The 24,197-nt window shown below is 44.6% G+C and overlaps 1 protein-coding gene across 2 annotated transcripts in view; it reads right to left on the bottom strand.

Moving 5' to 3' along the window:
* Positions 1-23,985, bottom strand: part of LOC126190848 (venom dipeptidyl peptidase 4-like) — a 290,630-nt gene extending 266,645 nt beyond the window's left edge. Inside the window, exon 1 of one of the 2 annotated variants that reach the window (XM_049931436.1) lies at positions 23,722-23,985. In XM_049931436.1, coding sequence (XP_049787393.1) covers positions 23,722-23,964 — 243 coding nt within the window. In that variant the 5' untranslated portion in view covers positions 23,965-23,985. The remainder of the gene's footprint in view (positions 1-23,721) is intronic. The other variant, XM_049931435.1, reaches the window with a different exon arrangement.
* Between the last annotated feature and the right edge of the window lie 212 nt (positions 23,986-24,197).

Genomic DNA, 24,197 nt, shown 5'->3' with positions numbered 1-24,197 from the left:
CTGAGCTGCAGCAAGAAATTATTGACCTGCAGTGTGACAGAGAATACAGAGACAAATTTCAGAACAAGAAAAACATTTTGGAATTCTACAGACACTTCCCTCAGGACAGATTTCCTCGTTTGCACAAACTGGCGGCTACAATAATATAAATATTCGGTTCCACGTATGTTTGTGAACAACTGTTCTCTGCAATGAAATGTAACAAGACGCGCCTGAGAAACGCATTGTCTGATCGAAATTTAAACTGCACGCTGCGCCTAAAATGCACAAGAACAATTACTCCGAACATAGACGCAATTGAAAAGGGCAAAACGTACAAGATAACCGAGAATCCCACACTTCAGTGACACCTTTTATTGTGTAACAGTTCACAAATTAATGCGAATGTAGAGGCATACACTAAGCTAATAAAATTATGTGGCACGTGTACATTCTCCTTTATTTGTTTCATTTGTCGCAGAAGTAATTCGTGAGTGATATCCCTGCAGGTGGCCGCGGATTTACATTGACTGGCGGCAGCTGTTGTGTGCCTCACATGACTCTCCCCACTCTCCGCTCTGGTCCGGTAGTGGGGGTAGCGTGCTCGCGCTGCTCCGTGCTCGCGCCTTGCTGCTCACAGCTTGCTCTGCGAGCACGTATGTTGTGAAGCCCTGGTGTAGAAGAACGCCTAAATATCATTAAACAGTGCTGCGTTTTACAGGAATTCCATCAAGTTTCAGGGAGGGATTTCTGGCAAGAGAAAGTGTTGCCTTCAGGACTATGTAGTTTTACGAACATCTACATCTACATCTACATTTATACTCCGCAAGCCACCCAACGGTGTGTGGCGGAGGGCACTTTACGGGCCACTGTCGTTACCTCCCTTTCCTGTTCCAGTCGCGTATGGTTCGCGGGAAGAACGACTGTCTGAAAACCTCCGTGCGCGCTCTAATCTCTCTAATTTTACATTCGTGATCTGTTCGGGAGGTATAAGTAGGGGGAAGCAATATATTCGATACCTCATCCAGAAACGCACCCTCTCGAAACCTGGACACCAAGCTACACCGCGATGCAGAGCGCCTCTCTTGCAGAGTCTGCCACTTGAGTTTGCTAAACATCTCCCTAACGCTTATCACGCTTACCAAATAACCCTGTGACGAAACGCGATGCTCTTCTTTGGATCTTCCCTATCTCCTCTGTCAACCCGACCTGGTAGGCATCCCACACTGATGAGCAATACTCAAGTATAGGTCGAACGAGTGTTTTGTAAGCCACCTCCTTTGTTGATGGACTACATTTTCTAAGGACTCTCCCAATGAATCTCAACCTGGTACCCGCCTTACCAACAATTAATTTTATATGATCATTCCACTGCAAATCGTTCCGCACGCATACTCCCAGACATTTTACAGAAGTAACTGCTACCAGTGTTTGTTCCGCTATCATATAATCATACAGTAAAGGATCCTTCTTTCTATGTATTCGCAATACATTACATTTGTCTATGTTAAGGGTCAGTTGCCACTCCCTGCACCAAGTGCCTATCCACTGCAGATCTTCCTGCATTTCGCTGAAATTTTCTAATGCTGCAACTTCTCTGTATACTACAGCATCGTCCGCGAAAAGCCGCATGGAACTTCCGACACTATCACACAGGTGTAGCCAATTTGTTGCCCTTGCATCAATGGTACATCTGAGGAAGCACATCATTTCTTTTTTCCTCGAGTATCGACCTGGAGAGTTCTGAAAGGTTGAAGAAGAGTATACGGAAGAGACAGCCCGTGCTGCCGAAGTGAATGCAGAGGAAATCCGCTGCAGCGATTGCGAACACAGCCTGCGAACCAGGCAGAAGAGCGGGCGGCCTTGACACACGGTGGCGGCGCCAGAGTGGAACGGCCTGGCCTCGGGCCCCTACCTCCGGTGAGAGAGGCGCCCGCCGCAGTCGCCGCCGTCCGCGCCTAGCCTCTACCGCAGTGATCGCCGTACTGCGGTCCGGATCGAGTGTTCGTGTGGTCCGCCAAAAACGCTAGCTTCTTCGAGTCCTCCTCGGGCCCCTGCTGCTTACGTCTTTCCGGAAAGAAGAACCCCGAGGAGGACTCCAAGAACCTTGCCTTTTTGCCGTTCTGTGGCTCGGTAACAGGAAACATTAGCCGGCTCCTAAAAAAATGGCTCTGATCACTATGGGATCACTATCCCGTGGTTAGCGTGAGCAACTGCGGAGTGAGAGGTCCTTGGTTCAAGTCCTTCCTCGAGTGAGAAGTTTAATTTTTTATTTTCAGACAATTTTCAAAGTTCAGGCACTCACACATAATCAACTTCGCTCTCCAAAATTCCAGGACATGGCCAGATTTGCTTGGACATATGCAGGATTTGACGGTCTACACAAGGGACAATTTAAAAACGTTAAAAACCGTTAAAAACAAATGCTTTGATAGAGCACAGGGAAAGCTGTGCGACTGTGAAACTGTTGCATTCATTTGTTGCAGTTTATATGACACACTCTTATGTTTTCATCTCTTTTTTGGGAGTGATTATCACATCCACAAGAAAACCTAAATCGGGCAAGGTAAAACCCATTCGCCAAGTGTACAAGTTAGGTGGGTCGACCACATATTCCTGTCATGTGACGCACATGCCGTTACCAGTGTCGTATAGAATATATGAGACGTGTTTTCCTGTGGAAGAATCGGTTGACCTATGACCTTGCGATCAAATGTTTTCGATTCCCATTGGAGAGGCACGTCCTTTCATCTACTAATCGCACGGTTTTGCGGTGCGGTCGCAAAACACAGACACTAAACTTGTTACAGTGAACAGAAACGTCAATGAACGAACGGACAGATCATAACTTTGCGAAAATAAAACTTTCAGTAGAGGGAAGACTTGAACCAAGGACCTCTCGTCCCACAGCTGCTCACGCTAACCACGGGACCACGGCGCTCCTGAGCGGAGAGTAGTCTCCATGTTGTCTATCTTTGCATGGACTACTCAGTTTGTATATTTTGGTTATTTTTTTCATAGTTCCACACAACTTCCTTCTGTTTTCTCGATTGATCTGTGTTCAGTTTTTCAAGGCCTATCCGCTGTGCCAACTTATAACTAAATCTGAGGGGGGTGCGATGGGGAGGTTCCCTTGTTAGAGCTACTTAAACCTAAATAACCTAAGGACATCACACACACCCATGCCCGAGGCAGGATTCGAACCTGCGACCGTAGCGGTCGCGCGGTTCCCGACTGAAGCGCCTCAACCGCTCGGCCACACCGACCGGCAGCCGGCTCCTGAAGAGACATAAAATCGATTCGATCTTCATGGCTCCTCCAGAAATTCCACAATTCATGAGCCCTGTGAAAGACGATGTAGGCTCAGAATGCCAGGAGTATACAGGGTGAAGATTAATAAAACCGACAAACTGTAGGAATGGGCTCCTGACTGGAAATGGAGGGGAAGAGGTCCTATGAAAGTGCGTTCGGAAATCCATCGTTGCGACGGTAGATGGCGTTGACGAATGACAGTTCCACTGATCTCGTGCTGTGTATTCCTTGTGTGTTGCAGGCTGTGTGATTGACTCGGCATACTGTAAACAGCAGAATGGTCTGGTATTCATGCCGCGAACAAGCAGAGATGATGTTTGTGTACGGCCAAGCAGACAAAAAAATGGTTCATTTGGCTCTGAGCTCTATGGGACTTAACATCTGAGGTCATCAGTCCCCTAGACTTAGAACTACTTAAACCTAACTTAACCTGAGGACATTACACACATCCATGCCCGAGGAAGGATTCGAAACTGCGACCGTAGCAGCAGCGCGGCTCCGGACTGAAGCGCCTAGAGCCGCTCTGCCACCGTGGCCGGCGCCAAGCAGACAGAAACGGTCTAGAGCTGGGCTTAACAACTGGCCGGTTTTGAGCGCGAGTACACGCGTCTGCTCAGGCACGTGCTCGCGAGCAGGTGCAACGTCGCGGAGTAGGGAGGGAGGGGAGGGAGGGGAAATGCGCGCCCACATATGAATAGGACCGCAGCGTGCCTATTGAATTCGCGCCGACTGTGTAACGTTAAAAGTACTACTATCAGCTCTGTCACTTCGCTGGTTAAGAATCATGTCAAGTCGCCGTTGTGTAACCCCAACCATGCTTTCGCAGTTCAACTCCCATTGGGAGGAATTGTATCTGTTTACAGAAAAAGATGGTGTTGCAAAATGTTTAGTATGTCACAAAACGCTGAATTCTTCTAGGAAATTTAATTTGCAGCGACATTATATGTCGTACCACGCGAAAGACTACGGAAGTGGAAAATGTGATGGACCAGATCGTGCACAGGAAGTTATTAAACTTAAAAGGAAGCTATCCGAAGAAGATCTGGATGACGAAAAAAAATCAACTGAGGCAGCTCTCAGAGTGAGCTACAAAATTGCTTTGTTTTTAGCAAAATCCCTGCGCCCCTTCACTGATGGCAATTTAATAAAAGATGTTTGGTAGTTGCAGCGGAACATTTGTGTCCATCTCAACTTGAACAGTTTCGGATTGTGCCATTATCTGACACGACCATTATGCGTCGCATACAGGACATGGCAGACGACGTCCAGAGCCAGCTTGCAAATATCTATAAAGATTTCATGGCGTATTCTCTAGCTCTGGACGAAAGTGTTGATATCACTGGAACAGCGCAGCTTTCCATATTTATTAGGGGTGTTAAGAGAGATCTTCAGGTGAGGAAGGAGCTCCTCGATGTAGTAGCCATGAAGAACACTACAACCAGAGGTGATATTTTAAGTAGTGTTGAAGAAAGTGTTGAAAATATAGGATTGTCGTGGAATTCTTTAGCTTCAGTGTCTACAGACGGTGCACCAGCGATGACAGGGAAAAAATTAGGTTTCGTTGTGCTGTTGAAGGAGAAAATGCAAAAACTGACCGTGCCGAATGAAATCACTGTGTAATCCACCAGGAAAACTTATGTGCAAAGAGTATCACTCTAAAAAATGTGATGAGTGTTGTTGTTCGTACAACCAATTATATAAGGAAGCATGGGCTACAACACAGACAATTTAAAAGCTTTCTTGAGGATGTAGAAAGCCAGTATGGTAGCCTGCCTTATTACAGCGAGGTCCGCTGGCTTAGTCGTGGCGAATTATTAAATCGAATTTTTGCCTATTAGATGAGATAAATATGTTCATGGGAATAAATAACATGTGTGTTCCTGAATTGAAAGAGCCTTCATGGAAATGTGATCTCGCGTTCTTAGCAGATTTAACTAGCCATCTGAATGCTTTGAACATTTCACTACAAGGTAAAGATCTGCTAATTACTCATTTCATAGATCGAATACGAGCTTTTAAAATGAAATTGACACTTTGGGTGAGTCAGCCGGAAACAGGAAATCTAGCTCATTTTCCTAAATTATCATCCATGCAAGATGTTCACAAAGACTGTGAACGTTATTCACATAGTTTAGTAGCCCTTAAGGAAGAATTTGAACAACGCTTTCAAGATCTGACAGCACTAGACAGTGATTCTGATCTGTTCTCCTCTCCATATTCAGCGAATATTGAAGAGATTCGTCCTGAGCTGCAACTAGAAATTATTGACCTGTAGTGTGACAGAGAATATAGAGACAAATTTCAGAACAAGAAAAACATTTTGGAATTTTACAGACACTTCCCTCAGGATAGATTTCCTCATTTGCACAAACTGGCAGCTACAATAATATCAATGTTCGGTTCCACGTATGTTTGTGAACAACTGTTCTCTGCAATGAAATGTAACAAGACGCGCCTGAGAAACGCATTGTCTGATCGAAATTTAAACTGCACGCTGCGCCTAAAATGCACAAGAACAATTACTCCGAACATGACGCAATTGTAAAGGGCAAAACGTACAAGATAACAGAGAATCCCACACTTCAGTGACACCTTTTATTGTGTAACAGTTCACAAATTAATACGAATGTAGAGGCATACACTAAGCTAATAAAATTATGTGGCATGTGTACATTCTCCTTTATTTGTTTCATTTGTCACAGTAATAATTCGTGAGTGATATCCCTGCAGGTGACCGCGGATTTACATTGACTGGCGGCAGCTGTTGTGTGCCCCACGTGACTCTCCCCACTCTCCGCTCTGGTCCGGTAGAGGGGGTAGCGTGCTCGCACTGCTCCGTGCTCACGCCTTGCTGCTCACAGCTTGCTCCGCGAGCACGTATGTTGTGAAGCCCTGGTCTAGAGGCAGTACGGCTATATCAAACCAAGTACCTTCATAGACACCAACCATATCACACGACATTTCAAGCCCTTTTTGGGCGTTCGTGTGATCATGGGTCTTTTCAGACAGACGAACGTGTGGAGCCATATCTGGAGGACCGTGGTTCCGCCTCTCGATTTTTTCCATCTGCTTGGCCTTACACAAAAATCATCTCGGCTTGTTCTCTATATGAATGCCGGACCATTTTTCTGCTTACAGTATGCTGCGTCAATCAAGCAGCGTCCAGCACGCAAGGAACACGCGGCACGTGGTCAGACCAACTGTCATTCGTAGCGCCATCTACCGCGGCAACGATACATTTCCGGATGCATGTTCATAGGACCTTTTTCTCCGCCATTTCCAGCCAGGAATCCGTCTCTGCAGTTTGTCGGTCATATTAAGTCATATTAATATTCGTCCTGTGTAAAACACCGTGTGAGTGCAGACAGTTTTATGTCGTAGAAACCGTGCATTCTACTGTACAGTGCTGTGTAGAAGACGAGTGATGCTTTCGGCTTTGGCAGTCTGAGAAATCAGCGTTAGTTGACCATGCTCTAGAAAACGAACTCTGTATTGCATTCGACGAGACACCTCTTATTAAATCGTCTAATAGTTTCTGGGATAGCGTAGTAAAAGAAGCGATCGAGTTAAACATTTGTGACATCGCCGTTATCGGGGAATGAAGACTCCTACGCCATCTGTTGGTGTTCTGTTAAGTCTGTACATTGTGCTGCCCTCTGCAGCGGATATATTTCAACGGTAACTGTAAAATGGACGTGTGAGAATAAAGGTGTGTGTGAGCAGAAGTTTTACTGTGTCCTTAACTTCACTAGTTTGTAGCAACATTTTGGTGCCGAAACCCGGGAGAACATGAAGAGATAGAGTGCTACTACACATTAAAGAGGACTCGACGCCGGCGGAGAAGGTTTTGAGCGACTTCAATCTCAAAATCCAGTCACGTCACGCCACGTTCAGCTCACACAGATAAGTTGCGGCATTGCTCTGAAACTGTAGCAAAGGACACTGCAGGGCGATTGATTTGTATGTGATGTTACTTGGTGCATGTTTGTTGGTGGCAGAGCAATAGAGGGCAGTTGGCGTATTATTTGCAAGGCACAAATGGGACTTGCTAAAGTATTGGTAGACTGCAGAGCCATCTGTTAGCAACAGCGACCACTACTAAAGGTCGCGGAAGTTGAAAACTGCACGGTCGCGTCATCTGTTGAGAACTACAAACACCACTAGGGGGCTGCTAACGGTTCACACTCCAGGACAGCGCCATCCCTTAGCGATAGCATCCAACTTACAGGGTGTCTTGACCTTGAACGCACTCTCGCGACAGAAAGCAAAACCACCAACTCATCATGGCAGAAGCAGTAGCTACGAACTTGAGGAGGCTGCGCCGGAAGCGGACGACCTTGCGATCGAATGCCACGCGTTTTGTCAGCCTTCAAGACCATTTGCAGTAACAGGCATCGATTTTGCCGGACCATTATATGTCAAATCTGGACATCAAACAAAAAGGTCCTACATGGTCCTATTCACATGTGCAACAACACGGGCCATTCATATTGAACTTGCAACTGACATGTCCACTGACAGATTTTTGATGGCCATGCAACGCTTTGCACGACGTAGGAGCCTACCAGTCACTGTCTACTCAGACAATGCTACAACATTCCATGCAGCCAACTCAGAACTGGCAGAGCTTTTCAAAACCATGCAGCATACTGATGTACAGCTCTACTGTGCCCACCATGGAATCACTTGGAAATTCATACCACCACGTGCGGCTTGGTGGGGAGGCTGGTGGGAACGCATGATAGGCTCAGTCAAGCACTGCATGAGGAAAGTTCTTGGTCGCTCCCAGGTGGATGAAGAGAGCTTAAACACCACCTTGATCAGCATAGAAGCCGCAATAAACTCACGACCCATCACTCAAGGAGAGAGCGACACTTCATTGACGCCAGCTCACTTTCTAAATGGTGGGAAATTAGTAACAATTCCATGTGGGCCAGAGTCAGCAACTAGAAAGGACCTTGCCAAGGAGTTCCGACTCAGACAAAAGGTCAATGACGACATCTGGCGCAGGTGGACAGAACACCTCCTGCTGCTAAGACAATATCATGAGGTAAAGGGATACCCTCGCAAAGGAAACCGAGAATTGGAGAGGTTGTTCTGCTCCAAGAAGACAGCAAACCACGGCACTTGTGGAAGAGGGCCGTGGTAGAAGAAGTGCGGCATGGCAGAGACAGTAAAATACGGTGCATCATCCTCCGCCAGCCAGATGGTATGAAGATCTGTCGACCGGTCCAGCTGGTCATCCCCCTCGAGATGGACCAGGGTGGGGAGGATGTCGGGGAATGAAGACTCCTACACCATCTGTTGGTGTTCTGTTAAGTCTGTACATTGTGCTGCCCTCTGCAGCGGATATATTTCAACGGTAACTGTAAAATGGACGTGTGAGAATAAAGGTGTGTGTGAGCAGAAGTTTTACTGTGTCCTTAACTTCACTAGTGTGTAGCAACAGCCGTCAATAAAGACGATGGCCAACAGCCAAGTACGGCTTGGTACCCGGCCATCGAAAGGTTGAAGAGGAGCCCGGAGGGCGCGCAATGAAAACATTACCTTCTATGGCGCTGGTGCGAGTACGAGGCCAACGAGATATACGGGCACTGCTACTAACTTGTGACGTCACACTAGTAGGCTTGTCTGTCTCACTCGGGGAACTCTCGGCTCCGTGCAGGACCCACGGAAAATCAATATTTAACTTAAAAGATACCGGCGAAAAGTCTTAATACTGTGATGTGCTGTCGAGAACCTGCTTGCATTTAAATGTGCAGTCAACAATTATTAAACTCGTCTGAAGTAGTTAACTTTCTCCCCGCCGGAAACGACTGCTGGCACTCGTAAGACCTGCAGAGTCACGTGTTGTAACGTACGCGCCACGGCCAATCTTTCTCGGAGACCTCGTGCAAGTACCAGTGACGTCACAGAAAGCTGCGCCGCTTATAAGGACGGCAGCATTCGGGAGACAGTCATCACTTGACAGTAGCCGAGAAGTAATTGATCGGCCTGAAAACCTTGGATTTTAAACCACCTGATGCTGTTGGAAGCTCGAGATAATTTTATCAAATTTCACGTATGGCTGTCTCAGTGCAAGTAAATTTAAGTCAAATTAAGCATCCATAAGTTCTGCAAAATCATTGGACAGCTTACAATATAACTTCTGATGGCTTTCCAATTTAATAGAAATATATGTATCTTGGGTACAACAAAATGGCTCTGAGCACTATGGGACTTAACTGCTGTGGTCATCAGTCCCCTAGAACTTAGAACTACTTAAACCTAGCTAACCTAAGGACATCGCACACATCCATGCCCGAGGCAGGATTCGAACCTGCGACCGTAGCGGTCGCGCGGTTACAGACTATAGCGCCTACAACCGCTCGGCCACTTCGGCCGGCTGGGTACAACAGAGAGACACCTTGTTCCCATATCCCTTTCAGACCTGAATTTTGTTCTAGAGGAAGAAAAATTTTTCTTTATGTGCTAATATTTTATATGCAAGATTTATACAAAAATGTGATCCTGTTTTCAAAACATAGTTTGTACACTTGGCTTCATTTTACGGTCTAAAATAACTAATTACAAAAATTGGTTATTGTAGTAAATAGTAACATGATCATTCAATCCATATCATGCAAAATAACACCAGCAATACTCAATTACACAACAGAATATAGCGAACCAGCCACATTCGTTTATTCTGGGGGTCACGAGCTACTGCGCACTGCTGCATTGACTTGCTGTTATTTTTATAGTGGTATCCAACAATTGGCAGCACTTGCACATGATGAAAAAGTTGAATATTCACAAATGTATACCTCAGGTATTTACTGGGAAGAAATATTTCTGTTGCAGCGTAAGACACAGTAAAAGTTAATGTACACAACTGTAGCCAGAGAGTCTTAGAGGGATATGGCGTTTCACTTGTGAAAAGTCTCCATCCACTGAGTCTATAATTTTTTCAGTTCTTCTCTCTTTACAACAGAATTGGAATAAAGAGCATAAATATTCAAAATTACAGTCTCTGTGTCATATGATACAAAAATTCACGGCATGTCTGATGCAGTCATGCACAGTCTGTGCACGATAATTTTCTTCAACAATAAGGTACCCAAATCGCTCATATTTGTAAATAAAGAGCGAACAACTCCAAAATTAGCATCAGTATTGTCGGAACTTCGCCCAGTTACATTATAAAAGGTAATTTATATTTTACCATTCACTTTTGAGTTGCCTGAAACATGCCATCAGCAGATTCATCACTATTTTAATAAAAATCTTTTAACTTACTGAGAATGCTAAAATTGACTGTGAAATATTGTACTACTAAAGGAAATAGTTTTGTGTTTCTTTGTTATAAGCATTAGACCGTAAGCAGTAAAATAAATTGTCTATGTTTAGACTATCTATTCCATTTTGACTAGCATATGGTCCTAACATCTCGGTAGCTAGAGCTTCCGTTTTGCTTCTAGTCAGATAAATATTGAAGCTGTACTTTAGTAACGCAAATAATCTTATATAGTTTTACGATACAACACGTACTGTTGTAGGACAAATTACGTTTTACAGTTGGATATGTCACGGCCAGTTCAGCTGCAGTAACATATTCTTGATCACTGCAAGATGACATTTTAGACGTGGAAGTGGAAGCAAAGACGAGATTGTATTACGCCAAAGACGAGATTGTTGTGAAATTGTTCTGATGATGAAGACTTGACCTTCGAAACGCCTAAATTCTAGTGGTTTTCATTATTATTATTATTATTTACACTGTAATAGGTTGAGCTGACGGTTTAACGTTCATTCGACAAGAAACTTTGACGTTGGCAATATTGGTATCTGAGGTTAGGTTGCGTTCAAAAGCGAGTACTCAGTTCGTGGTTCAGTTACTTAGCCGATCCGTCGTATTAATTACTGCTAACTTTTGTGATCTTCAAATGATTTACCTAACATGAATCCTAGAAAATATCAAACAATGTCAAATTCAATACTGTCACGTGCTTTATTGTTCACATAAAGTACGGAAAACACTTGACAGAAATAATGTACACTACTTTATAATAAAGTCTAAATGCCAACCCTGATATTTGCCGTGGGGCAAACAAAACAAGTTTTCTGACTACTAGCGTCTTCCAACGATTCAGAACTTCCAATAGAAATTTGTCGCATGGCACTTATTTAGAGTTAAAGACTGTGTTCATGATGCCTCCTTTGCGTTAAAACTATCATCTAAGTTAAGATCGGTTACAATGGCCAACGCTTTAACTGTTGATATAGAGACTGACCTCTGTCGAACGTGCAGTACGCAGGTCGGGTGCTCTAGCCCCAAACTGGGCAACACGAAGAACAAAGCAGTGCAGTCGTCTAAGAAGGAAATGTCACTGACGCAGACACAAAAAGCGCCAAATTCCATAACCGAATTTTTCCATGAAATGTGCTGCGCTATGGTCCCTGGTTATTGGTACCTGAATAACGTGCGTTTATACTCCGAGCAGCAGATTCCTGATGAATCTACATTAAGGAAAATGTACTTAGATTTAGATACGACGTTCTGAAAAGGGTGCGACGCTGTATAAGTAACCACCACATAAGTAACAGGGAGATAGGTTTCTCGGTGCAATTGTGATATCAAACTGATATGCAAGTAAATGAAATTGATCAATTAATTCCCCCCCCCCCCCCACCTCCGTCCACGTTCACCCCCGCCCCCGATCACGTCCAACCCCCATCCCCGGATGACGTCACGTGTTTTTCTCAGCCTGTACGTGGGCCCCAGCCCCCTCTTCTCTCTCCACCATCCCCGTCCCACACTCACCGTGTTGGTGGGAATTCCGAATTTTGGCGAGTATTTAGAATTTCGGTGGCAATTTCTTTGTCCCAGGGCTGTGATGACGTCCCACCCTACCTCCCACCCGGGAATTGGCGGCAAATTAAAAGTGGCGGTACCCTTTCTGGGACTCGAGCCCTAGTCGTCCTTGACGGAAAGCCAAAGTGCACCCTCCCCCCCCCCCCCCCATAGCACAATTATACCACCAGAGGCACTTGGAATGGAAGAAACGAGATCTGGCGTAAGTAGTCAAAATGGGAGTGAGCCACAGTGCTGCCGTAAAATGAACTGAAAACTTGTTGCGGTATGAGACTTCGATGATCTATATTTTTGTTTTTTCCCGTCTTAAAACTTCATTTTACCCCGCAAGGAGTAGTTAATCCAGGTAAGTGACCATTGGTTTGAAGAGACTGAAAGACCCCAATGTATTACTTAACCACCTTGCTGAAAAGAGCTTTTTGCTCCACACAAAGTAGCCTCTCTCCAGCAGTTGAATGTAGATGTGTGTTTGTGTGTGTGTGTGTGTGTGTGTGTGTGTGTGTGTGTAGTATGGTGTTATATCTGTGTCGTACGATGATGAGGAAGAGAGAGAGTGAAACCCAGCGCCCACACATAACCATCTCCTCCCAAAGAGTACCAAGGGAGCAGCCGAGCCTAACTTCCCCGTCCGTTCATCATCAACATCGTCGCATGTCTTCACTCAATGAGACAGTACGGAGAAATTCTGGATTTAATGCAGACATAGGTGCAAACTCTAGTGACTAGGGACATAATTTATATCACCATCTCTCCTCCCGTTGACAGCCAAACACTGGTGTTCAAACATTCTCTGTCACTAGGATTCAAACTGTTACCTTGGAGTCGAACACTTGCGCACAAGAGCGACAGGTGGATGTGTAATATGGTATTCTGGAACAGTGTAATGACTAGATAGTTAGACGCTTAGGTCAGAGATCATAGAGATGGTACATGACGTCATTATGTTGAAACCAACATCTCGATCAGCCGATATAACAGCATCCATTTTCAGGAAACTTATGGAATATCAGTGCAGATTTTACTGCTACAATGATGAAATTTGTGCTACGCCGACATATATGTGTTAAGGAGGTAATATTTCGTTCTACACATAAAGTTGTTGTTTTAAAAATACAATCACGAAAAAAAAATCGCAACACCAAGTAGGAGTTGTGCGACATTAACGAAAGCTGGTTGGCGTGTCTCTGCATCTGAAACATGATGTCCATTCAACTTCCGCTGAGTCCAATTCAGTCGCATAAGAATGACTCTAGTAGCGACACTATGAGGATGTAAATCAGGTGTGCTTTAAATACACTCCTGGAAATGGAAAAAAGAACACATTGACACCGGTGTGTCAGACCCACCATACTTGCTCCGGACACTGCGAGAGGGCTGTACAAGCAATGATCACACGCACGGCACAGCGGACACACCTGGAACCGCGGTGTTGGCCGTCGAATGGCGCTAGCTGCGCAGCATTTGTGCACCGCCACCATCAGTGTCAGCCAGTTTGCCGTGGCATACGGAGCTCCATCGCAGTCTTTAACACTGGTAGCATGCCGCGACAGCGTGGACGTGAACCGTATGTGCAGTTGACGGACTTTGAGCGAGGGCGTATAGTGGGCATGCGGGAGGCCGGGTGGACGTACCGCCGAATTGCTCAACACGTGGGGCGTGAGGTCTCCACAGTACATCGATGTTGTCGCCAGTGGTCGGCGGAAGGTGCACGTGCCCGTCGACCTGGGACCGGACCGCAGCGACGCACGGATGCACGCCAAGACCGTAGGATCCTACGCAGTGCCGTAGGGGACCGCACCGCCACTTCCCAGCAAATTAGGGACACTGTTGCTCCTGGGGTATCGGCGAGGACCATTGGCAACCGTCTCCATGAAGCTGGGCTACGGTCCCGCACACCGTTAGGCCGTCTTCCGCTCACGCCCCAACATCGTGCAGCCCGCCTCCAGTGGTGTCGCGACAGGCGTGAATGGAGGGACGAATGGAGACGTGTCGTCTTCAGCGATGAGAGTCGCTTCTGCCTTGGTGCCAATGATGGTCGTATGCGTGTTTGGTGCCGTGCAGGTGAGCGCCACAATCAGGACTGCATACGACCGAGGCACACAGGGCCAACACCCGGCATCATGGTGTGGGGAGCGATCTCCTACACTGGCCGTACACCACTGCACGTCCAGCACGAACGCTGGTCCAACTGAGGCGCCAGGTGGAAATGGCATGGCAAGCCGTTCCACAGGACTACATCCAGCATCTCTACGATCGTCTCCATGGGAGAATAGCAGCCTGCATTGCTGCGAAAGGTGGATATATACTGTACTAGTGCCGACATTGTGCATGCTCTGTTGCCTGTGTCTATGTGCCTGTGGTTCTGTCAGTGTAATCATGTGATGTATCTGACCCCAGGAATGTGTCAATAATGTTTCCCCTTCCTGGGACAATGAATTCACGGTGTTCTTATTTCAATTTCCAGGAGTGTACGATGTAACGATCGCGGGCATTAGTTACCTTTGAGATTGGACGTGATGTTAGTCAAATCGCTCTGAGCACTATGGGACTTAACATCTGAGGTTATTAGTCCCCTAGAACTTAGAACTACTTAAACCTAACTAACCTAAGGACATCACACACATCTATGCCCGAGGCAGGATTCGAACATGCGACCGTAGCAGTCGCGCGGTTCCAAACTTAAGCGCCTAGAAGCGCTTGGCCACACCGGCCGGCTGATGTTAGTCAAGAATGCTTTTAAGGCCACAAAAACGCCATTATCAACACCTCACTGAGTTTGAACGTGTTTGTCTAACAGGCCAGGAGAGCAGCAGTTGGCACCTCCGTGACACAGTGAACTGTTACAAATCGGTTACTTCAACGACAGCTCCGAACCAGATCATTGTAGCGTGCATTCCACTGACCCCAAATCACCTCCATTAGCGACTTCAGTGATGTCAAGAGAGAGCTCATTGGGCGGCAGGGTGGAGCTCTGTTGTGTTTCCTGATGATAGCTGATTCTGTCTCGACACCAATGATGGCTGTGCGTTGGTTACAAGGAGGGCAGCAACCATCCTGTCTGCTGCCTAGACACACTGCACCTACGCTCTGAGTTATAGTCTGGGATGCGATTTCGTACGCCAACAGTGGCACACTCGTGGTTATCCCGCGCACCATGAGTGCAAAATTGTATATCATTCTGGCGATTCGAGCTGCTGTGCTGCCATTGATGAACAACATTCGAGGGAGCTATCTTCCAACAGGATAACGCTCGCCCACATACCGCTTTGTAATCCAACATGCCTTGGATGCTCAATCATCAGATGAGACTCCAGTCGACACATATGAGGCATTATCGACCGACATCTCAAGCGTCATCCACAAACAGCACTAACCGCCCTTGTATTGACCGAACAAGTGCAAGAGCCAAGCCATAGTCCACAACACAAACTGACATCCGGCACCCGTACACGCTTGCATGCTTGTATTCGACATTCTGGCCGTTACACCGCTCATTAACGCCCCAGCATTTCACATTTGCAATGGCTTATCACGTGCTTACTTTAATCTGTGATCTTGCAATGTTTATCACTAAAATATGTTACCTAGACAAATGTATTGCCGAAATTTAATTATTCCATATTAATTATTTTTTGGTGTTGCAATTTTATTTTCCGTCAGAGTAGACAAAATATAGCGATCACATTTTTAAAGATTACGTAAGTGGATTTACAGGCTGAAGCTAAGAACTGGCGTTGCTACCATTATATTTTAAGAGTGTTTGTGTCTAAACATTACCAACTGCATGATATTTACATCCCGTGCGAAAACTTACGAAATATTCGTTACAGGGTCTCCGTTTTCCTATTTATTCTGCTCAGCCTTGTAACTTTTGCAATGTAAAAGGTTATAGTTTTCCCACAGATGAAGTACGAAGGAATATTTGGACCCTTGCTTTGAAAAGAGAGAATTTTAACCTAACAATTACGCAAAGCTATGCAGAACTATATTCCTGGAGCCTAGTGGAGATATCTCCGTGAACTGAAAGTTGGGATACAGGTCGGTCCTCGATAAATGACGAAGATTTTGAGACGACCGAACGTTACATGTGTATCAAAACAACAGTATCTGATATATTATATTTCTTATACTGATACTGTTGCGGTATCGGTACTGGATTAAGAAAACGTCATAAAATATAAACGCCCATTTTGTGTAAAAGCTGGCCATTATGGATAGAAATGGATGCCATTTCTTATAAAAAATAATGCATTGTTTCACGTTTGTTGTTGAGGAATGATCGTAAGACTAAAGATTTCCTGCCAAACTGATATTTTGCATGCACCCTGTGGAAATGGTCAACTAAATGATTCACAGTGCAACAAAAACAGAAACTGACTAAAGAACTGTAATTCAGTCGTTCGTAAAAAGGAAGCACTGCCAGTATAATGTATCAGTACTGCACGTCGTCGTCCCCGTCCTCCTTTCAACAATACAAAATCATTTCTATGTTTTCCGAGGTCTTACAATATCTGTTTTCTCATCCGGCCTGTAGTTCAGACCTGCTGGAGAATTCTGTGACATGGCATTTTAATGAGGTCTTGTCTCCAGTTTTCGCGATACTTTCGAATTTGTATGTTTTATTCTGAATATAGGAATCAAAATCAAAATTTATATCACAGCCTAAGATATTCGGGAGACTTGTACTGAAACTGAATTATCTACAACGATTTTTAATCTGACCACATATTTTCCACTGAATGTCATTATTATTATTTTATTACAAGAAACCTTTAAATTGCATTTGTTGCATATTTCTTTCAGTTCGTACACTGATCTTCGGTGGTCACTTTCATTCTTTCGAATAATAATGATATCATCTGCAAACACGTTCAGGTACTTATCTTAACTATTTTGTTTTCTTTACATTTCCATTTATGAAGAATGAAGTCAATGTAAACATTAAAAAGACCAGACGATATTCCATAGCCTTGTCTTACACCTTCGTTAATTATTATTTTCTAATTGATCCCTACTTATATTTATTGTAGCGTACATGTTTTTATAAAGACTTTTCAGTATCAGTTTTAGTTAGGTTATAAGGATAACGAATTTCAGACACAGTCTTCCATAAGCTATCGCTGCTCAGACGGTCGAAAGCCTACTAAAGATCGATAAAAGCCCTAAGGATTTCTAGATTAAATTCTCTGTGTTTTTCTCTAATGTTCTTAATTACAGTCGCATTGTCTGTGTGCGAACGAATTGATGTAAACCCATTTTGTTCCTAAGAAATAACAATTTATGTGATATTCTTCATTTGGTTACTGACTACACTAAAACAAGAAGCCGTTCAATTGTTACAATCAGTGCTTGATTTCAGTTATAAGTGTGAAAAATTACAACTGTCTGTTCCCATTCCACATAGTACGTAATGACAGAAACTCGGCTTCTTGCCCTCTGTCACGTGGCTTAGATGTTGGACGTTAACACGGCAGAGGTAGGGGCGTACGCTGGCCTGTAAGTGACTATGGCAGTCATTCCCAACCTGAGGGGGTTATGGGTAAAACTAAATTTTGTGAGGGGTGAAAACAAAAGGGATAAGTTGTGTTTCGCTCATGAAACGAAGTTTTTTTAAGGTCATTATTGTTATTAATACTTCGCACGACTGCAGTACTGATTACACAAGTTGCAAAAAATTACATTTTTTAAATACTGGTAAAGCCCGTCGCAGTTTGTGGATGTCACATCTTCCTCACACAATGCATGCACTACACATAGATTTTATACTTTGTACCATCCATTTACGATGGTAAAATTGAGGCGAATACATCACATATAGTTAAATATGTCATGCGAATACCTTCTCAGAGTTGAAGGTAGTTTCCGCAATGGACCATAACTTGTATCCTTATTCACTTACTAACAATAAATGAACTAAGTGATAGCACAACACAACAGTAACGATGTAATGGGCCCTACACTGTTGTAGAGCGTACACAGTACTATTATTATTATTATTATTATTATTATTATTATTTGCGAATAAGCCCATTAGGACTATGCAAAGTACTTAGAGGAGGGCATTTGCCTTCCTTTGTGTTCATATTTCTTTCTTCTCTTCCTGTGGACTTCGTATCTCTCTTCAGATTATGTTGTTCCATTCCTCTTCTTTGGTTTTCCCTCTATGGGCACTTTGCCATTGTGAATTTTTGGACCTGAAGATTTCACAGTTTTGGACATCTTCTGGAGCAGCAATTCTTGCCTGTTTCAGATCAGTTTTGATCTCACCGATTCATTCCATCGCGTCCTTTTCCCTTTGCTACTATTGTCAAAACAAATAAACTGTTTGTTTTGTAAATGTGTCTGGGTTCACTCTTTTAAATTGTCCACAGATCCTTAACTTGCGTTTCCTAATGTAATGTCAGTGTGGATATTTGTGTGTTGTTTGATTTCCTGAGTGCTTAGGAGTCGCTACTGTTCGTGTACAAGTTCTAGGGGTAGACTTTCTCTTACAATTTTCCGCTACTTTTTCTCAATGTTTTCACTGTCTTTTTTCCTGTTCAAAATAAGTGTTTCTGATCCATAGAGGCATTCCGGTTTAATTACTGCATTGCAATGTCTTAGCTGTGTGTGCCTGAAGATACATTTCTTACTGTAGACATTTTGGTTAAGTTGGTATGCAATTTCCATATTTTGGCATCTATTTATGTTTGCTTCTGTTTCTATTCCATTTTTCTGAGTGGTTTCACCGAAATATTTAAACTGTGCAACTCGTTTAATTTTTCCATATTTCGTCTCCATGGATTTTGTTGCTTCTTTGTTGCTCGACTTGTACTCTGTCCTTTAAATATATGTGAAGTCCGACCTTTTTTGCAGTTTATTTCAAGAGTTCTATTTGATTTTGGATTGATGAAATGTCACGAGTTTGTACTGATAAACCGTCTGCAGATGCTAGGCAATCTACAGATAACTTGCCCCTGCCTAAAGTGATCACTTGGTCAATTTTGAGGACTGATTTCTATTACCGTCATTCTTGTATCACTTTCTCAAGGAGACAGATGTAAAGTAATGGAGGCATTCCATTTATTCCAGTTTTGATTCAGAAAGGATCTGAGAGTTCCCCAACAAATTTAACCTTTGTGCGTCGCCGTGCAGCAAGCTGATTTCTAGCTCGGCAAGACGACGGTTGACATTCCGCTGCCACAGCGGAATGTCAGTGTGTACCACCTTTTTTAGGTCCTGCATTTCCGCATTTGAGCCCACATCTTTGGCTTCAATCGCGGCGTGCACTTTCTCGTCTAATTTTTTTTATTAATTCGTTTTCAATTTCGTGCACTTGTTCGGACATTTTGTGCTCAATTACTTGATTTGTGTCAATTTCTAATTGTTCCACCCTGTTAGTCAGTACACTGATTTTTTGCGTTGTGTCGGTCAGTGTTTATTGTACGATTACCAGTGTTTTCAGATTTAGACCTTCTTCTGTTGATATCTGGATGAATGATTCGCGGTCAAATGAGTCATAGGCTTTCCTGAAATAACATACGCGCTGACTAAATTTTTGCCACAGCTTCTCTTAAGTCTAAAGATTAGCTTTAGTTTCAAGATTTGCTTTGCACGCGAAAGGCCTGGTATAAATCCTGCCAATATCCTCCAATTTTTGGTTCAAGTCGTTACTATGCTCTGTGGAGAAGATATGGAGATAGAATTTTGAATGCAGTTGATATTAATGAGATTCCTCTGTAGTTATTTACATTTATTCTGTTCCCCTTCTTATGCAACTGGTGAACTGACGAAATTTTCCAATCTTGTGGAATTTGTTCTGTTGGCCAAATGTCTTATATGATTTTGGAGATTCATGGTGTCTGAGTCTGCTAATTTGCGAATTTTTGCTATGATTCAATCTTCCGGTGATGCTTAATTGTTGTTTAGTCTTTTGATCTACCTGGCTATTTCTTTTTCATCTGGGGGCTATAAATTAGTGGGACATATTCGTAGTTATACTGCGTCTGTGTGTGTAGTTAACTGCTCAAACTTTAGGAATGATTTCGGAAAGAAATTCGGCAATTGCATCTGTTACAAGTTTGCACACCCACTACCTCGCTTTTAAAACAACCACAGAACGACGAGTGGCTAAAATGAGGAATCCAAAACCGCTTTCGCCTGGCGTTCGTCTGAAATCAGATATCGGTCACGTGACGCCCCATGCTCGCTAATTTTGAGAGGATTCATTATTTCCTCGTTTTCGTACTATAATGGTTCAAATGGCTCTGAGCACTATGGGACTCAACTTCTGAGGTCATTAGTCCCCTAGAACTTAGAACTAGTTAAACCTAACTAACCTAAGGACATCACACACATCCATGCCCGAGGCAGGATTCGAACCTGCGACCGTAGTGGTCTCGCGGTTCCAGACTGCAGCGCCTAGAACCGCACGGCCACTTCGGCCGGCTTTCGTACTATAACTTGCGAGTTATGGCAGTACACTGTTTCAGAGCAACGGTGCGTTGAAGATTTATCACAAGCACGTCACTCTAGGTATGATTTTTTTATAATAACGTGTCATTTAAGGACGCATCAACAGTAAAAGTCCTTAGGAGTTCTAAGATGAACGATGATAATTTTGGAAACTCTAATCGATCTCTGTGGTCGTGCGGAGATGTGCAATAGGGAGTCGAAGGAAATGCGTTCGCGTTCTAGTAGGATTTCTTTCCATCTCCGCTTTTGGAACACAGTCTGGGACTTTCCTATTCACGTAATAGGAGAATATTCTTCAACGTTCGATGTTATCTGCATATAAGGGCGTGTTCTATCAGGAATGAGTTTCTTCGGTTTCGTTATTTCTTCGAATTAAAAAGGTAAGATGACGCTGCTGCTTTCTTGTCACAAATATTTGGCCGTTCTTTTTTTTCCAGAATATTTCGCCATTTCAGAGAGTGTGCTTAAGCAGGAATCTCATCAAATTGCTGCGAGTGAAATACGCAACTACGACATTTCTATTCTTGCATGGCACAAATGCTTGGCTCTTTATTTCCTGAATTTGTTGCGATATCCGAGAGCGAGGAGAGGAAAGAACGAAAGAGCACAGATTGAATTGCTGCGAATGAAACGAGCAGCAGTCACATTTTTATAGTCTTGTTTGTCACAAGTATTTAGCTACCATAGAGTGCTTAACAACGCTTTCGTGAATTTAGCGTTCAAAACAAAGATTGCACCACACAGCAAGCAGCTGAGGCCAAGTGACCGATTTCCGAACGCCACTTGCACACGGCAATACTTCCTCAAGTTAGTCACTCGTAAACAATGACTACCGTAAATATGGCGGATAATAGTACGCTGTGGCACCGCAGGGAGTGCTGAACAAAGTGCCACAGCCTTTCTATGTATATTCTGTCTGGCTGACATTCAGAGTTTCAAATTTGCCCTTCGGTTTAAAGCGACTTCAGTTTCTCATGCGGCTTGCATTCGCTATGAGTATCAACAAAGAACGGGGCCAATAACTGTGTGTGTTTGTGTGGCGGATGTTAAACATCCCGGGCAGTGTCCACCACTGCAGCTTATCATTCTGTAAAAGAAGGTTGATCGATATAAGCAGTACCAATTGTGTCACTGACTCATTTCTTTCTTTCTTTCGCTTACGCCCTTCTAACAGCCGTGTACCGCAAGTCTCTAGAGGAACGGAAGGTTCCAAATGATTGGAAAAGAGCACAAGTAGTTCCAGTTTTCAAGAAGAGTCGTCGAGCAGATGCGCAAAACTGTAGCCCTATATCTCTGACATCGATCTGTTCTAGAAATTTAGAACATGTTTTTTGCTCGCGTATCATGTCATTTCTGGAAACACAGAATCTACTCTGTAGGAATCAACATGGATTCCGGAAACAGCGAACGTGTGAGAACCAACTTGCTTTATTTGTTCATGGGACCCAGAAAATATTAGATACAGACTCCCAGGTAGATGGTAATTTCCTTGACTTCCGGAAGGCGGTCGATACAGTTCCGCACTGTTGCCTGATAAACAAAGTAAGAGCCTACGGAATATCAGACCAGCCGTGTGGCTGGATTGAACAGTTTTTAGCAAACAGAAAACAGCATGTTGTTGTCAATGGAGAGACGTCTACATACGTTAAAGTAACCTCTGGCGTGCCACAGGGGAGTGTTATGGGACCATTGCTTTTCACAATATATATAAATGACCTAGCAGATAGTGTCGGAAGTTCCATGCGGCTTTTCGCGGACGATGCTGTAGTATACAGAGAAGTTGCAGCATTAGAAAATTTCAGCGAAATGCAGGAAGATCTGCAGCGGATAGGCACTTGGTGCAAGGAGTGGCAACTGACCCTTAACATGAACAAATGTAATGTATTGCGAATACATAGAAAGAAGGATCCTTTATTGTACGATTATATGATAGCGGAACAAACACTGGTAGCAGTTACTTCTGTAAAATATCTGGGAGTACGCGTACGGAACGATTTGAAGTGGAATGATCATATAAAATTAATTGTTGGTAAGGCGGGTGCCAGGTTGAGATTCATTGGGAGAGTCCTTAGAAAATGTAGTCCATCAACAAAGGAGGCGGCTTACAAAACACTCGTTCGACCTATACTTGAGTATTGCTCATCAGTGTGTGATCCGTACCAGGTGGGGTTGACAAAGGACATAGAGAAGATCCAAAGAAGAGCGGCGCGTTTCGTCACAGGGTTATTTGGTAAGCGTGATAGCGTTAGGGAGATGTTTAGCAAACTCAAGTGGCAGACTCTGCAAGAGAGGCGCTCTGCATCGCGGTGTAGCTTGGTGTCTTGGTTTTGAGAGAGTGCGTTTCTGGATGAGGTATCGAATACATTGCTTCCCCCTACTTATACCTCCCGAGAAGATCACGAATGTAAAATTAGAGAGATTCGAGCGCCCGCGGAGGCTTTCCGGCAGTCGTTCTTCCTGTGACCATACGTGACTGGAACAGGGAAGGGAGGTAATGACAGTGGCACCTAAAGTGCCCTCCGCCACACACCGTTGGGTGACTTGCGGTGTATAAATGTAGATGTAGATAGTCACGCTGCGATCGCAGGGTCGGCGTGGTTACAACGAATCTGGCAATGTTAGTGTTAGGGATGACCAGATGCCCTTTCTGCCGCCACCCCGTACCCTCCCCCCTCCCGCCCCAGGACGGAATCAGTGTACCCCAACTGTCTGCGTCTAGTGTAAATCGTGAAATATTGCGGACGTGTTGCAAATGTCTGCGACGCTTTTAACTGAGGCGGGACGTGGGAACTGAGGCGGGACGTGGGGACCAGCCCGGTATTCACCTGGCGGGATGTGGAAAACCGCCTAAAAACCACATCCAGGGTGGCCGGCACTCGTTCGTGGTTAAATAAAGCAACTACAAAATCGAGATGCGATTTATCTTTTGCATTTTAAAAATTAAAGTGTTCAAAGAAAGTTGGTTTTGTTTCTTAAGTTTGGTTGAGCGCTAACGTCGATGATTTTGCGGGGAGGGGGGACTTTGGAGTGCTAGCTAATACACGACAGCACTCGGGTGTAACGGTCTCTAAAAAGTTGGGAACCACTGGTCTGTGATGTAAGGTTAGACGTGTGGAACTGACCTGCTCCCTGGCGAAGTCTGCGCTGGTGGGCTGCTCGGTCTGGGACGTCCTGTGCGGGAGGTGGTGCTGGTGTTGGTGCTGCAGCGACTGGCGCTGCGGCCGCGGCGCGCCGGCGTGGCCCTTGGTGCAGCAGGTTGTCGCCGGCTGCGGCGCCTGCTGCTGCTGCTGCTGCGGGTGCTGGTGTTGCTGTTGGTGCTGCTGGTGGTGTTGGTGCTGGTGGTGGCACGGCGGCCTGCGCGCCATGGCTGACCGGAGCAGACTGGCTGCTGCGCTCACCTTCGCCTCCGAGGCGCGGCCAATCGGCGCCGCCCGCCGGGGAATGACGTGTCGCACAGTGCCCGCTCAGCCTCTCCTCGTCAAACTACGCTGCGCTGCACGCCGTTACTCTCCGTCAAATGGCAAACCACAACTTTAAAATAATTAATTGTTTCCTTTTTGCCAATTTCTTTTTTGTATTCGTTGCTTACTGTGATAAT

This window comes from Schistocerca cancellata, chromosome 6, assembly GCF_023864275.1.
Source record: "Schistocerca cancellata isolate TAMUIC-IGC-003103 chromosome 6, iqSchCanc2.1, whole genome shotgun sequence".
NCBI lineage: Eukaryota > Metazoa > Arthropoda > Insecta > Orthoptera > Acrididae > Schistocerca > Schistocerca cancellata.
This window is presented reverse-complemented; position numbering and strand designations above follow the sequence as displayed.